Here is a 12381-nt window from a genome sequence, read left to right as displayed (position 1 = left end):
CCAATTCGTGGCAGTTTTCGTCTATTTATTGCCGACGACTCCAGCAGTCTGCCCACTATTCTCTGTCGCAGATTACAGACCGGTGCCGTGCAGATTTCTGTCTCTGTTTGTTCACAGATTTCAGACAGCAGACAGTGCAGACTGCAGCAGACTTCGAGGTGGACAGCAGGTCGCATCATCGAGGTGGAGACACGCAGTCCAGCGCACTGCGCCCGTGTATATTTTGTATTCAGCATTCTTTATACAGCAGATCTTCATTGTACACTGTCTCTCTCTCCCTTTTCTCTCTGCGTTCTCTCTCTCTCAGTCCTACGCTTCCGCACCGCTGCACTCTGACACTTCTTAGAATGAATCGCATCTTCCTAGCCTAGTTGTTCCATACAAAGGGGCATAGGGTGTGATTGGCAGATTCTCAACAGGTTGGCTGCAGGAAATGCAGCCGACTGCATAAAATAACGCAAAAACTGTCTGATTGACCAAACTGCTGTCTGACTGATCAGTCAGCTGACGTGGCACTCTGCGCTATCTGTATTGTACTCCGTGCTGATGTGGCACTCTGCGTTGTCCAGGAAATGACTCACTTACACCCCCTCTCAAAGCCTCGACACGTCAAAAGATTGAGGAATCTGACATGTCTCCGAAGAAGAGCCTAGGGAAGCGCCTCCGTAAACAAATCTGCAAGATTATCCTCCGTCTTGTAGTACTCCACATCAATGGTCCCATCCAAAAGCTTCTTCCAAATAAAGTGATACTGGATCTCAATGTGCTTCGTCCGGGCATGGAATACAAGATTCCGTATCAAGGCAATGCAACTCTCATTGTCGCACCACAGAAGAGTAGGACGAGGCTAGGGGCAGCCAAGCTCCTCCAACAATCTCTGAAGCCACACAACCTCACATGTGGTGGAAGATGCGGAGTGATACTCCGCCTCACTAGAAGAAAGGGCTACCGTGGACTGCTTCTTGCTACTCCAAGAGATAACACCTGTACCCAAGGTAAACCAGTAGCCTGTAGTAGACCGCCGGTGGTCCACATCGCCAGCCCAATCCGAATCACTCCAACTGGCAAGAACAAGATCTGAAACATCTGTACCTCCAGGATACGAAAGCCCTAAGTCAGAGGTCCCCCTCAAATACCCAAGAATCCTCACAGCAGCCTATCAAGGCACTTATTTAGGTTCACTCATGAACCCTGCCAAAAGACCCACAGCAAATGGTATCAAAGCTCAATTTGCATAGCTTGGGTGGCACTAGGACCTCAACCAAGGTCTGGCTTGAGAGGGGGTGTTGGAAATGCAATCCACACTTACCAGAGAAAACTAGCTCACTATCAATGCAGAGATGATGTGTTAAGACTAGGTTTGAATCCTAGGCCAAATGAAGGAAGGTTTCTATAATTGGTTAGACCGAAGGTCATCCATCACCTTAAGGTTTCGGGAGCTAGATGGCTAGCCCAATTATGGGAAACTTCCAAATAAGCACGCACCGGCATGAACAATACTAGGATAGGTAGCCTCCCGAGAAGGGGAGGTAAAAGAACCCCCACCTAGTTTCTAACTTGGTATCATAGCCACGGCTAAGGTGTGCACGCTTCCCGAAGTCTGTGCGAGTCAGCTCTAGCTCATCCGCGTGAAGAAACATCAAGCACGTGTGTATACTAGACAAATTGGTAACAAGTCAGCATGAGTGCAGGCAACAGTTCAGCGTAAGTGCATGTGACAACTCACGTAATCAGGCGGCAATCCATTTTGACCAGTGAGACACAAGCGAGAGGTCACAGCAATCAGCAGACAGTCAATTTGACATTTATATGTGACTTGGCACATTTATGCAAGCCCCAGTTCACAGTGGAAGCACAGTTGAGTTTTTTCAGCAATTTCATAGCTGAAATTTAGGGTTTTTCCCAGATTTGATGATGTTCATGCATAACAATGACATTTGACCCAGAAATTGCAAACATTGGCCTTGGAAAATTTGGGGTTTTTCATGTGTTGGTGAAATTTTGCTCGACTGAACCAAGTTCACTAACATTGGTGCACATTTGGACCCAAGAAGTTTAGGGCTTTTGCAAAATTTTGTGAAATCTTGCTAAATTTACTCGTTTTATGCTCTCGGAAACATGTATTAATGCAATTGGCGCAAATTGGCTAGTGAAATTTTGGGGTTTTTTGCTAAAATTTGCGGATTTTGGTAAAATTAATATGTGAAATGCACTTTGGGGACAATGCTGAAGCAATCTTGGTGTTGTAAGAGTGTGATTTGTTTTTTCTTTTATCTCCCACTTGTGAGATTTTGGAGAAATAGCAGAGAATTTTTTGTGTTTTTTATGTATCAAAAGTTGATTTGGGCACATATGTATGCAATATACATGTTAGGCAGCTCCTATTCAGTTGATGTATTGCTGAATATTCAGGGTGTAGCAATCTTAGATATCATTTCCAGATTTGGTATTGCAGATGTATTTTTGGTGATATTGCTGAAGTGGGAGTCACTTGGCAATGATGTATGCATGTAATGTATGTTGAAATTTTAGTTATATTGCTAAATGTCATCCATTCTACTGCTGTACATGTATTTGGGCACAATCAGCCATACAATGACACTAAATCTTGCTCTTATTTCCTGAAATTTTGGGCTGAAATTAGCTGAATATTCAGCTTGTTGTTTGCTATTATAAATTACAGTATTTGTTTTTGGTGCATTGGTGAAAAATGACCGCTGATGCTTCTAGCAACAATGACACTAAATCCCTCCTTGAAATCAAGAGGTTTGATGGCACTAGCTTTGATGTGTGGAAGGATAGGATGCAAAGCATTTTGTTTCTTAAGGACTATGATGATGCTCTCTTCGAAACTAAGCTTGCAGCTACGGCAAATGAGGATTGGGTTGGACTCAACAAGAAGACCATTGCATACATTAAAATGGTTGTATCTGATGATGCACTTACAAACATTAAGTGTCTTGATACGGCTTATGCTATATGGAAAAAGTTAATGGATACTTATGAAAATACAACTCCAATGAATCAAGTGCATCTCATGCGCAAGCTTGTGAACATGAAGTTGGATGAGTCTAAGCCAACATCTGAGCATTTGAGTGATTTCATAGAGATTTTGAGTCAATTGCAAGACCTCGGTTTGTAGTCCTTTAGTGATAAATTGAAGGCTATTTTCTTGTTGATGACTTCGCCCAACAGCTAAGAGGCTTTGGTTGTTTCCCTTAGCAACAACACTGCTTTAACCTTTGATGGTATTAGGGGCTCTATCCTCAATGAGAAGATCAAAAGTGTCCAATAAAGAAAGTAGTGGTTCCGCCTATCATCTTAGAGGTAGGTCAAAGAAGAGGAGCAATGCAACAAATAGAGGCAAAAGTACAAGTAAAAGCAAGGGCAAACAACAGGATATTACTTGCTATCAATATGGGTGTAAAGTGCATAAAAAGCTTGATTATCGGTACTACAAGAAAGAGTGAGAAAGAAAGAAACAATAGGGAAAGAAAAAGAAGGATGACAAAAAAGATAATGACAACTCTTCCTCGAAAGAAGTTGCAAAGGCAAATGTTGCATCTAGTGTGGTCGTTAAAGAGCTTCCTAACACTGGAGAGATACTTGTTGCAGCCTCATGCAATGATGTAGATATTATGGCAACAACAAGTGATATGCACATCACCAAAAAGAAGGTGATTGATGCCTTACTTTCAGCTCATGATGGGCTGTCCCAATCATGAACAGTCGACAACGGTGTCTCTTTTCGTGTTACTCCCTCTTTGGAGCCATTTTTTGAATACACTGCAAGTTGCCTAGGCAAGATTTACTTGGGCAACAACTATGCATGTGAGATAGGGGGTGTAGGTACCATTCACTTGGTCCTTGAAAACGGCCAAGAGCTGATTTTACAGGATGTCAAATATATACCTAGCATAAAGAAAAGTCTACTATCAATTAGGCAACTTGATGCAAGAGGACATGTTACTACCTTTAGTGGTGAATCTTGGAAGGTCCACAAGGGATCTATGCTGATTGTTAAAGGCAGCAAAAGAGGGACTTGATATTAATTGCATTGTAAAGCATTACCTAGCAAGCTCTTGGCTCTAGCTAAAGTTCATTCACATGAACCAAAAAGCCCTTCAAGTTCACTCCTCTTTAGGGAGATTTGACGTAAAAGGCTCTGGTCTCGAATTTTGTAATGATTACATAAATGAAAAACATGTGAAGTCTCCTTATTACTCTGGTGTTGTTAAGAAGTCCAATGCTCTTGATTTAGTACACTCTAATCTGTGCACTATGCCTGTTAATTCATATAGGGGTGCACGGTACTTTGTCACTTTTATTGATGATTTCAAGAGAAAGTCATGGGTGTATGTGTTAAAGAGTAAAAAGGAAGTGTTGGATGCTTTTAAAAGGTTTTATGCTTTTGTTACCACACAAAAAGGGCTTAAGTTAAAAGCTATAAGAACAGATAATGGGGACAAGTATGTTTCTAATGAGTTCAAAAAGTTTTGTGAGATGCATGGCATTAAGAGGGAGTTGACAGACACTTATAATCCTACATCAAATGGCGTGGTTAAAAGATATAATTGCACACTTTGTGAAAGAGTCAGATGTATGCTATCAAAAGCTAATCTCCCACAACAATTCTGGGAAGAGGCTCTTAAAACTACAATTCATGTATGCAATCGCTCTCCAAATCATGCATTGGAAAAAGGTATTCCTGATGAAGAGCAAACTTGCTTTATATGACCATTTGTGTCTTTGGTTGTGATGCCTTTGTGCATGTACCTGTAAATCAAAGGACCAAACTAGACATGAAATCCATCAAGGGCATCTTCATGGGATATGGAGATGAGGGAGAGATAGATTATAGAATTTGGCTTCCTCAGGGCAGGAAGATAGTACATAGCTGAGACATAGTATTTAATGAGGCAAAGGTGCTAAAACAAGCTACACTAGATGACTTTGACAAAAAGAAGGTCAAATTTCAACATTAATAGCCAGCCATTCAGCAGCCATTAGCTGAAGATTCTATTCCTTTTGCTGCTCTTTTTTTTTATGTTGAAAATTAGCAACAACCCATTGTGCTATAGCCAAAAGATAATGGACAGCAAATAGATGCACAAGATGGAATAGGACAGCAAGAAGAACATGCTGAAAACAGGTTACAGCAGCAAGGAAATGCTGAAAATCAGCAACCTAGTCATGGTGTGCACATACCTGAGGATGTAGGCCCATTACCTGACAATACAAATCATTGGGTAAGAAGGTCTACATGTGTCAAAAGGCAGCCACAGAGGTTTCAGCCATCCTTGGATTGCATTTTGTTAACTAATGAGGGTGAGCCTTTGACATTTAGAGAGGCACAATCATGTGAAAACAAGAGAAGATGGGAGCTTGATATGCAAGAAGAGATGAAGTCTCTGTATGCAAATAACACATGGGACTTGTATCTTTGCCCAAGGATAGAAAAGCTATCCCTAATAAATGAATTTACAAAGTGAAATGTATTGATGGGAAGCCCAAGTACAAGGCACGATTGGTTGTTAAGGGCTATACACAAAAGGAAGGCATAGACTTCCAGGAGGTCTTATCACTAGTGGTGAAGATGACTACGCTCCATGTTTTGTTTGCTCTCACTATATCCTTGGATTTAGAGTTAGATCAAATGGATGTGAAGATTGCTTTTCTTCCTAGTGACCTGGATGAAGAGTTGTATATGAAATAGCTAGAAGGTTTAGCTATTCTAGGGAAAGAGCATTTGGTTTGTACTCTGAAACATAGCTTATATGGGCTGAAATGAGCCCCTAGACAATGGTACAAAAAGTTTGATACCTTCATGCTCAGCCATGGATTTAAACGCAGTCATGCAAATCAATAATTATACACTAAACAGGCTAATGATGGAAGTCTTATTGTGCTGGTCTTATATGTGGATAACATGCTAATTGGAAGAAAGCATGAGTACTTTGAATGCTCTTAAAAGGCAGCTAAGTTCACCCTTCTCAATGAAAGATTTGGGAGCAACTTAACACATTTTGGATATGCGCATTAAAAAAGATAGAGCGCAGCACTTGTTGTTTCTCGCACAACACAAGTACATTAGCAAAGTTCTTGATAGGTTTAATATGGCTGATGCTAAGCCTCTTGGTGTGCCTTGACCGCCACATACAAAGCTTAGCAAAGCTTATTGCCCAAAGGATGCTGCAATTGCTAGTGCTACGAGGGCATGCCTTGTGCACCAGCTTGTGGATCTTTGATGTATGCTATGGTTGCAACTCGCCTTGACATTGCTCATGCAGTGGAGTTGTTAGTAGATTCATGTTAACCCTAGCAAACCACATTGGGAAGCAGTGAAATGTATCTTCAAATACTTAAAAGGTGCACAAGAGAAGTGTATATGCTATAGAAAGGGTACACTAGCGTTGCAGGGATTTTGTGATTCAAACATGGCAAGAGATCTTGACACTAGGAAATCTACCAGTGTGTATGTCTTTACTTTGACTAGTGGGGCTATCTCTTGGTATTCACGGTTGCAGAAAATTGTGGCACTAAGCACTACAGAGGCTGAATATATTTCAGCCACAGAAGCTTCTAAGGAAGCTATTTGGCATGCCCATTTGGTCAAGGATTTTGGTCTTTCTTCACATACTCCAGTGCCTGGTTGCAATAGCCAAAGTGCAATATGTCTAGCTAAGAATGCCATATTCAATGCACATACCAAACACATAGATGTTCCGTACCACTTCATTCGATAGGCCTTGGATGATAGTCTTGTCACACTGACTACAATCAAAACCCAAGATAACCCTGTAGATGTTCTCACTAAGAGTCTTACAAAGGCTCAGCATGAGCATTGCATTCAATTAGTGGGAGTTGATTAGCTTAAAGGTATCACTTCGGGCCTTTAAGTGGGAGGTTGTTGCGTGTAAAGTCCCTTTGTCTCCGTGTATAAAGTTATACAGGTGTGTGAAGTGTAAAGTCCCTTCGTCTCCATGCATAAAGTTATACATGTGTGAACACACCCATATAACTTCATCTCCTTGTATAAAGTTTTACGGGTAAACACACCCTTATTATGCCCTACATATAAATATATTCTTTATTCTTTGTGTACCATCACAATCTCTCTTACTCTCAACATTGTTGCTCGTGCTTCTGTCTTGCACTTCCATTGCTCACTCCCCCCTTCAGCCTTTGCCATGACAGATCTTGATCTACTTCACTATTATTTGGATATCCAATTTGCTACCATTGAGGGGGGCATCATCATGACAGTCCATATATATTGGCCAACTTTTTCAGCACTTTCGGTTTGAGGATCACAACCCCATGTCTATTCCCTTGGAGCCTAGTTTCAAATTCACTTCCGACTATGGTAACATATCCTTTGATACTACCTTATGTCAACAAGCTATTGGATGCTTAATTTATCCATGTCACACGAGGCCCGATCTTCAATTTGTTGTCTCCCAATCGAGCATATTTATACACAGTCCTTCAGTACCTCATTGGCAAGTAGTGAAACATGTCTTTCACTATCTTAAAGGCACCTAGAATCTTGGCCTTTTCTACAAGGCTGATTCTTCACTCTCTTCGCATGGATATTCTGACAGTGATTAGGCTAGATGTTCACATTCTCATGTCTCTCATAATGGCAATTGCTTCTTCTTGGGTACATCTCTTGTTTCTTGGTTCAACAAGAAACAAACTACAGTTGCCACTTCCAATTGTGAAGCTAAGTACAGAGTAGCCTTCACAACCACAATGAAAAGTGTTTGGCTCACAAGTTACTTATAGATCTTCATATGCACCAAACCGCTCCAACACTTATCTACACTAACAACTAGAGTGCTTTGGCCATTGCGTGGAACCCAATGTTCCATGCCCACCCAAAACATATAGAAGTTCATTACCACTATCATTAAATGCAGTTGTTGCCCCTAGTGTCCTAGGCACTAAGTGACACTAGGATTCTAGGTACTAAGTGACACTAGGATTAGGATTTCCTATGACGATTAAGCCATTAGGATTTTTATTTATTTTAAAAAGACACTTTGCGCCTCATTAATACACTGCTTCTCATTCATGATCAAGTATCATTATGCATCAATTAATTATTTCATTCTCATTCATTTTTCATTAAACTAATTGCACAATTACTCCATGCCTGGGCCAACACAATGGCTACTCTAGAGTGAGCTACCTCCTCCATCAAAACACCTAACAAACATGTCAAAGCTCCTAAAGTCCTCATCTGACTCAGACTGCGGCTCACAGATAGGAGATGACAAAGCATGACAAACATGCCTACTAACAAACTCTTGGTGTAATATACCAAAATTTCATGCAATAAAATACTCCTTGCAGCCAATGGTGCCAACAAAGTCTTTGTAGCCCATTTCCAAGTATGCCAAGACCAAGATATCAAGGTCTATGCCTTAGTCACTGCCTTAGTCATGAATAGTAAGAGGGATGCAATGGGATATATGTCTGCCATACAACCATTACGATGAGGTGATGCTACATCTCTTTTTGGTTTCCAAACGAATTAGAAGCTTATTTTTCACTTTTTCAAGACATATAAAGTACCACCATGCTTTTTACCCTAGTGTTCCAAAACAAACTCTCTCCTCCTGACATCATTGATAATGTAAGCTAAAACACTAAAAGTGAGCACAGCCCCCTCCCTCGACTAGTATATAAAGAGGGGTAGAGCATCACATAGACACAACAGACGAATAAAAGAAGACACCTTGATTTCAACAAAACTACCTACAATCATCCCCCACTTTGGATAAAGCTCCCTTGCCTTGGATGTAGCTCTCCGATGAATTCTTCTACGGCGATACGCTTGTTTTTCAACTTCCTACACCTTACCCTCTAATCCCCTACCAACCCTTCTTGTCACCTTCTCCTAACCAAATCCTCTACCATCCACTCTATCCTGTTACAATACAATGGTCCCAAAAAGAAAGAGTGTAATCGTAGCAAAGCAAGTCCCAGCCACAACCATAGCAGAGCAAGCAGCTGCGACAAAGAGTGCAGCCCCTCTTCCACCTCCATCGCCGGCTTACGAGGTGAATTTAGATTGAGAGTGAGTGTGGCTATCCCCAAGCATAGTGCGTTGAGATCCAGCACCAAGAACTCGTTCCGTCACAAGTGCTTGGGCCAGCTATGTAGATGAGAGGTCTCTCCTCAATGTGCAACTTAATCAGATTTAAGAGGATGGACAAGGAGGACTCTATTCAAGTACTGTATTGCCAAGCATTAACCTGAGAAGCTGGACAAGAAGGACTCTAATTCCACGCCAGGAGTCAAGAATGTGAAGGCAGCCTCATCCTCCTCTACCATATCCTCTACCCTTCAGTGGTTGCTTCAAAATCGCCTGAAGTGTTCGTTTTTCTGCTCTTAGGTTTAATTGAAAACACAAGACAACGTTTCCAAATTCCTTAGCGCTGCTTATCTGATGAACTAACAAAAGACAGGTACAGAAGCAGATGGATTCACCATGAATGCCTGCACGAAGAGCTGCAGCGACGGGGTCGAGAAGCCAGCCCCGGTTATCTGGTGAGAGAAGGGAGGCCTTGTACTTGACACAGCAATCCGAAGAGAGGTGCGAGGTCCTGGCCGGAGGGATGAGGAGCTTTCTGTTGTTGAGGAGGAGGAGAAGGTTGTGAGAAGTCCCAGTGACTGCGAAGTAGGCCACAATGCAAGCGCCAGAGGCCAGCAGACCCATACCAAGTAGAAGCATCAATGGTCGCGACATTACGGACTGTCGACTCGCCAAGTCGTAGGTGTTGCCAGAGCGAGCGGTTCACCCAAGCTAAGGGGGGCGGATGACAAAGTGACATTAATATACTAAGAAAATATATCACTTTAAATATATTTCGCACTATAAAAACTCCCAAAGTTGTCCCAACCCCTCCTAAGAGTGTGGGAGTGCAATTTTTGAAAGTGGATGGGGGCATGATCACAACACTTTTACACATCACAAGGATACATTTTTTAAAAATAATTAAGAATAGTAAACTCTTTTTAAACTTAAATGCATATGCATAAGTATACTCTTGTCTATCGATTTGTAACATGACGAAGGAGACTCTTTGCCCAGAAGTGGACGGGGAAATTACCAGTTGGTACTCATCAAGTCATGCCCTCTCCATTGTGTAAAGGAGAGTGAACACCTAACCCCTAAATCAATAGTTTGATTGGTTAACAACTTGCAAAGTGGGTGTCCATCACGTGGTGTGTAACCAACCTAACTTTTATGAGCATTGCAAAACTTAAATGTCCATGAATGCCATTTGGTGGGTTGGTGTACGTTAATGAGCCAATACTCTCATGAGGGTGCCACTTGGCCCTCCATCTCCTTATATTCATTCAATCAATTGCTAGTAAGCACCCACTTGACCGATCGTAATTGATCCATGGGAGGGGCTCAATGGTTCTAGGAAGCAAGCTAAGTCAAGGGACGTTAAGGACCTTGATATGCTCACATTGTCAATATGGAGTGCACTGAAGAGTAGCTTCGAAATAACCTTCTACTCCATAATGATGCAAGACAATCTAAGATGGTTGAAGGAAGGAGGATCCTCAAAGTCTTGATGGCCTTCTCACTATCTCATCTCAAGCACATTGATTTTTCCCTAGCTAGTCTCTACTTTTTCATGTAAAAACTTCTTGTAAAGCAGCTACCAAGCATATGTCATGTTGTGGCAATTATAGTTATGTTAGGAAAGGATTTTAACTTACTATCTTCAAAATAAACAAGGCAAGAGTTTTGAATTCTTAGCACATTTGGCTACTATAGAGGAGACATGCTTGTGCACAAATGGCATGCTTAGGTTTTGGTCCATGGGCTCTCTCAATGGATGGATAGCAAAGTTGAAGTCCTTGCCAAGCCAATAGAAAAGGATAATATCTCCTGTCATGTAGCACACTTACCTTAACCTTAGCTCTAGGAGAATGAACCTAAGTCATGAGAACTAGGGTTAGGTATAAATAGTAGAAATGTAGCATTTTGTGTATCTTTTGTCATTATTAAACTAAAGACCATCTTCTCAAGAATCTCCTTGGGACCTCCCACCATACATAGAGGTGAGTATCCATGTCCACCAACATGAGGTGTGTTTCATACTCCTTTCATTGTAAACCTTCATTTGCATTTGTAGCCATGGCTTCCTTGTGTCATGATTTATAGCAATAAGAATGCTCCATGCCATGGCTATGGTTTGGTATCTATGCGTATTTATGAAATTCTTCTAGTTTTCTACTGTAGAACTATGATTATTTTTAGTGGTATTAGAGCCTAACTGGAAGGTCATTGTCAAGTCATTATCTAGTTCCAAGCATTGAAGACAAGGTGCACGAGTTAAAGATTTAGTCACTATCTAGCTATACACCATAATTGTGATAGTCAAGCTTCCCTATAGCAAACTGTGGTTATTTTAGAGCTCTTAGATAAGATCTAGAGAAAAAATGTGGTGATTTGACAAGTTTGGCAAGTCATTACTACTTTACAATCCATTTTTTGACCCACTAGACTTGGAAAAGACTATCTCTCTTCTACTTTTTGAAGCAAGGCTTTCTTCTTCCCTTTTCAAGCTTTTCCTTGAGCTCTCATGGTGAGTTTCGATACAACTCTCTTCTTCTAGGCATCTATGGCTTTAGGGCCTTCTTTAGCTATTCTATTTGCATAATGGAACCTACTTATAACCATTGTGTGGAGGTTTGAAGCAAGGAGAGTGTCATACCATTGAGCACAAAATGCATTGAGTCCAAGCAGCGTTTTCAGCAACACAACCTCAAGCTCGATCACGATTTCAAGCCTTGTTGAGTTCTTATGCATGGTTCTTACTTTGGAGAGCTACCTTAACTAATATTGAAGGCTTTTCTCTACTCTCTTGCCATTCTAGCACTCTCATAAATACTAACTATGGACAACAAGAAGGGTACCCATGCCACCATGAAGCCTTGTTCAAAGCTTATAGATTCTCACAAATTAATCCAATTTTCAATCATATCATTACTCTATACCACTCATGGCAAGTCTATATGCTAAGATTTAGCGTTTTTCCTCTTATCTTGAGCCACATTCTTCTTCCAAGCTCTAAGGACAGCAAGACAATTCACATATATTCATGAATCTTAAAGATTACTAAAGAAAGCCTTCAATTTCAATCAATGAGTTTATTACAACAATCATACTTCAAGCATTTGGCAAGAGACAAAGCATGGAAGTAATATTGGAGCCATGAAGCTATTATGTCACTCTCATTTGAGGAATTTATATCAAGTGGCTCAATTTCTCATTCTTGAGCATTGAGATGCATTGAGGGCTATTCAATAAGAGAATTGCATCAAGCTTTGAGCTTCTATTGCGTTGAATGT

General features: G+C 41.0%; 1 protein-coding gene across 2 annotated transcripts in view; it reads right to left on the bottom strand.

Annotated features, from left to right (window-relative positions):
• LOC148026903 (RmlC-type cupin) overlaps positions 1-9822 on the bottom strand; it is a 38185-nt gene extending 28363 nt beyond the window's left edge. For both annotated transcript variants that reach the window (XM_087691427.1, XM_087691428.1), the window contains exon 1: positions 9499-9822. In XM_087691427.1, the coding sequence (XP_087547553.1) occupies positions 9499-9757 (259 nt within the window). In that variant the 5' untranslated portion in view covers positions 9758-9822. The remainder of the gene's footprint in view (positions 1-9498) is intronic.
• Positions 9823-12381: the final 2559 nt, after the last annotated feature.

Source organism: Lygodium microphyllum, chromosome 13 (genome assembly GCF_053477565.2).
Source record: "Lygodium microphyllum isolate KBCC chromosome 13, Lygodium_microphyllum_v1.1.10, whole genome shotgun sequence".
Taxonomy (NCBI): Eukaryota; Viridiplantae; Streptophyta; class Polypodiopsida; order Schizaeales; family Lygodiaceae; genus Lygodium; species Lygodium microphyllum.
The sequence above is the reverse complement of the archived record's forward strand: the minus strand, read 5'-3'. Positions and strand labels throughout refer to the sequence as shown.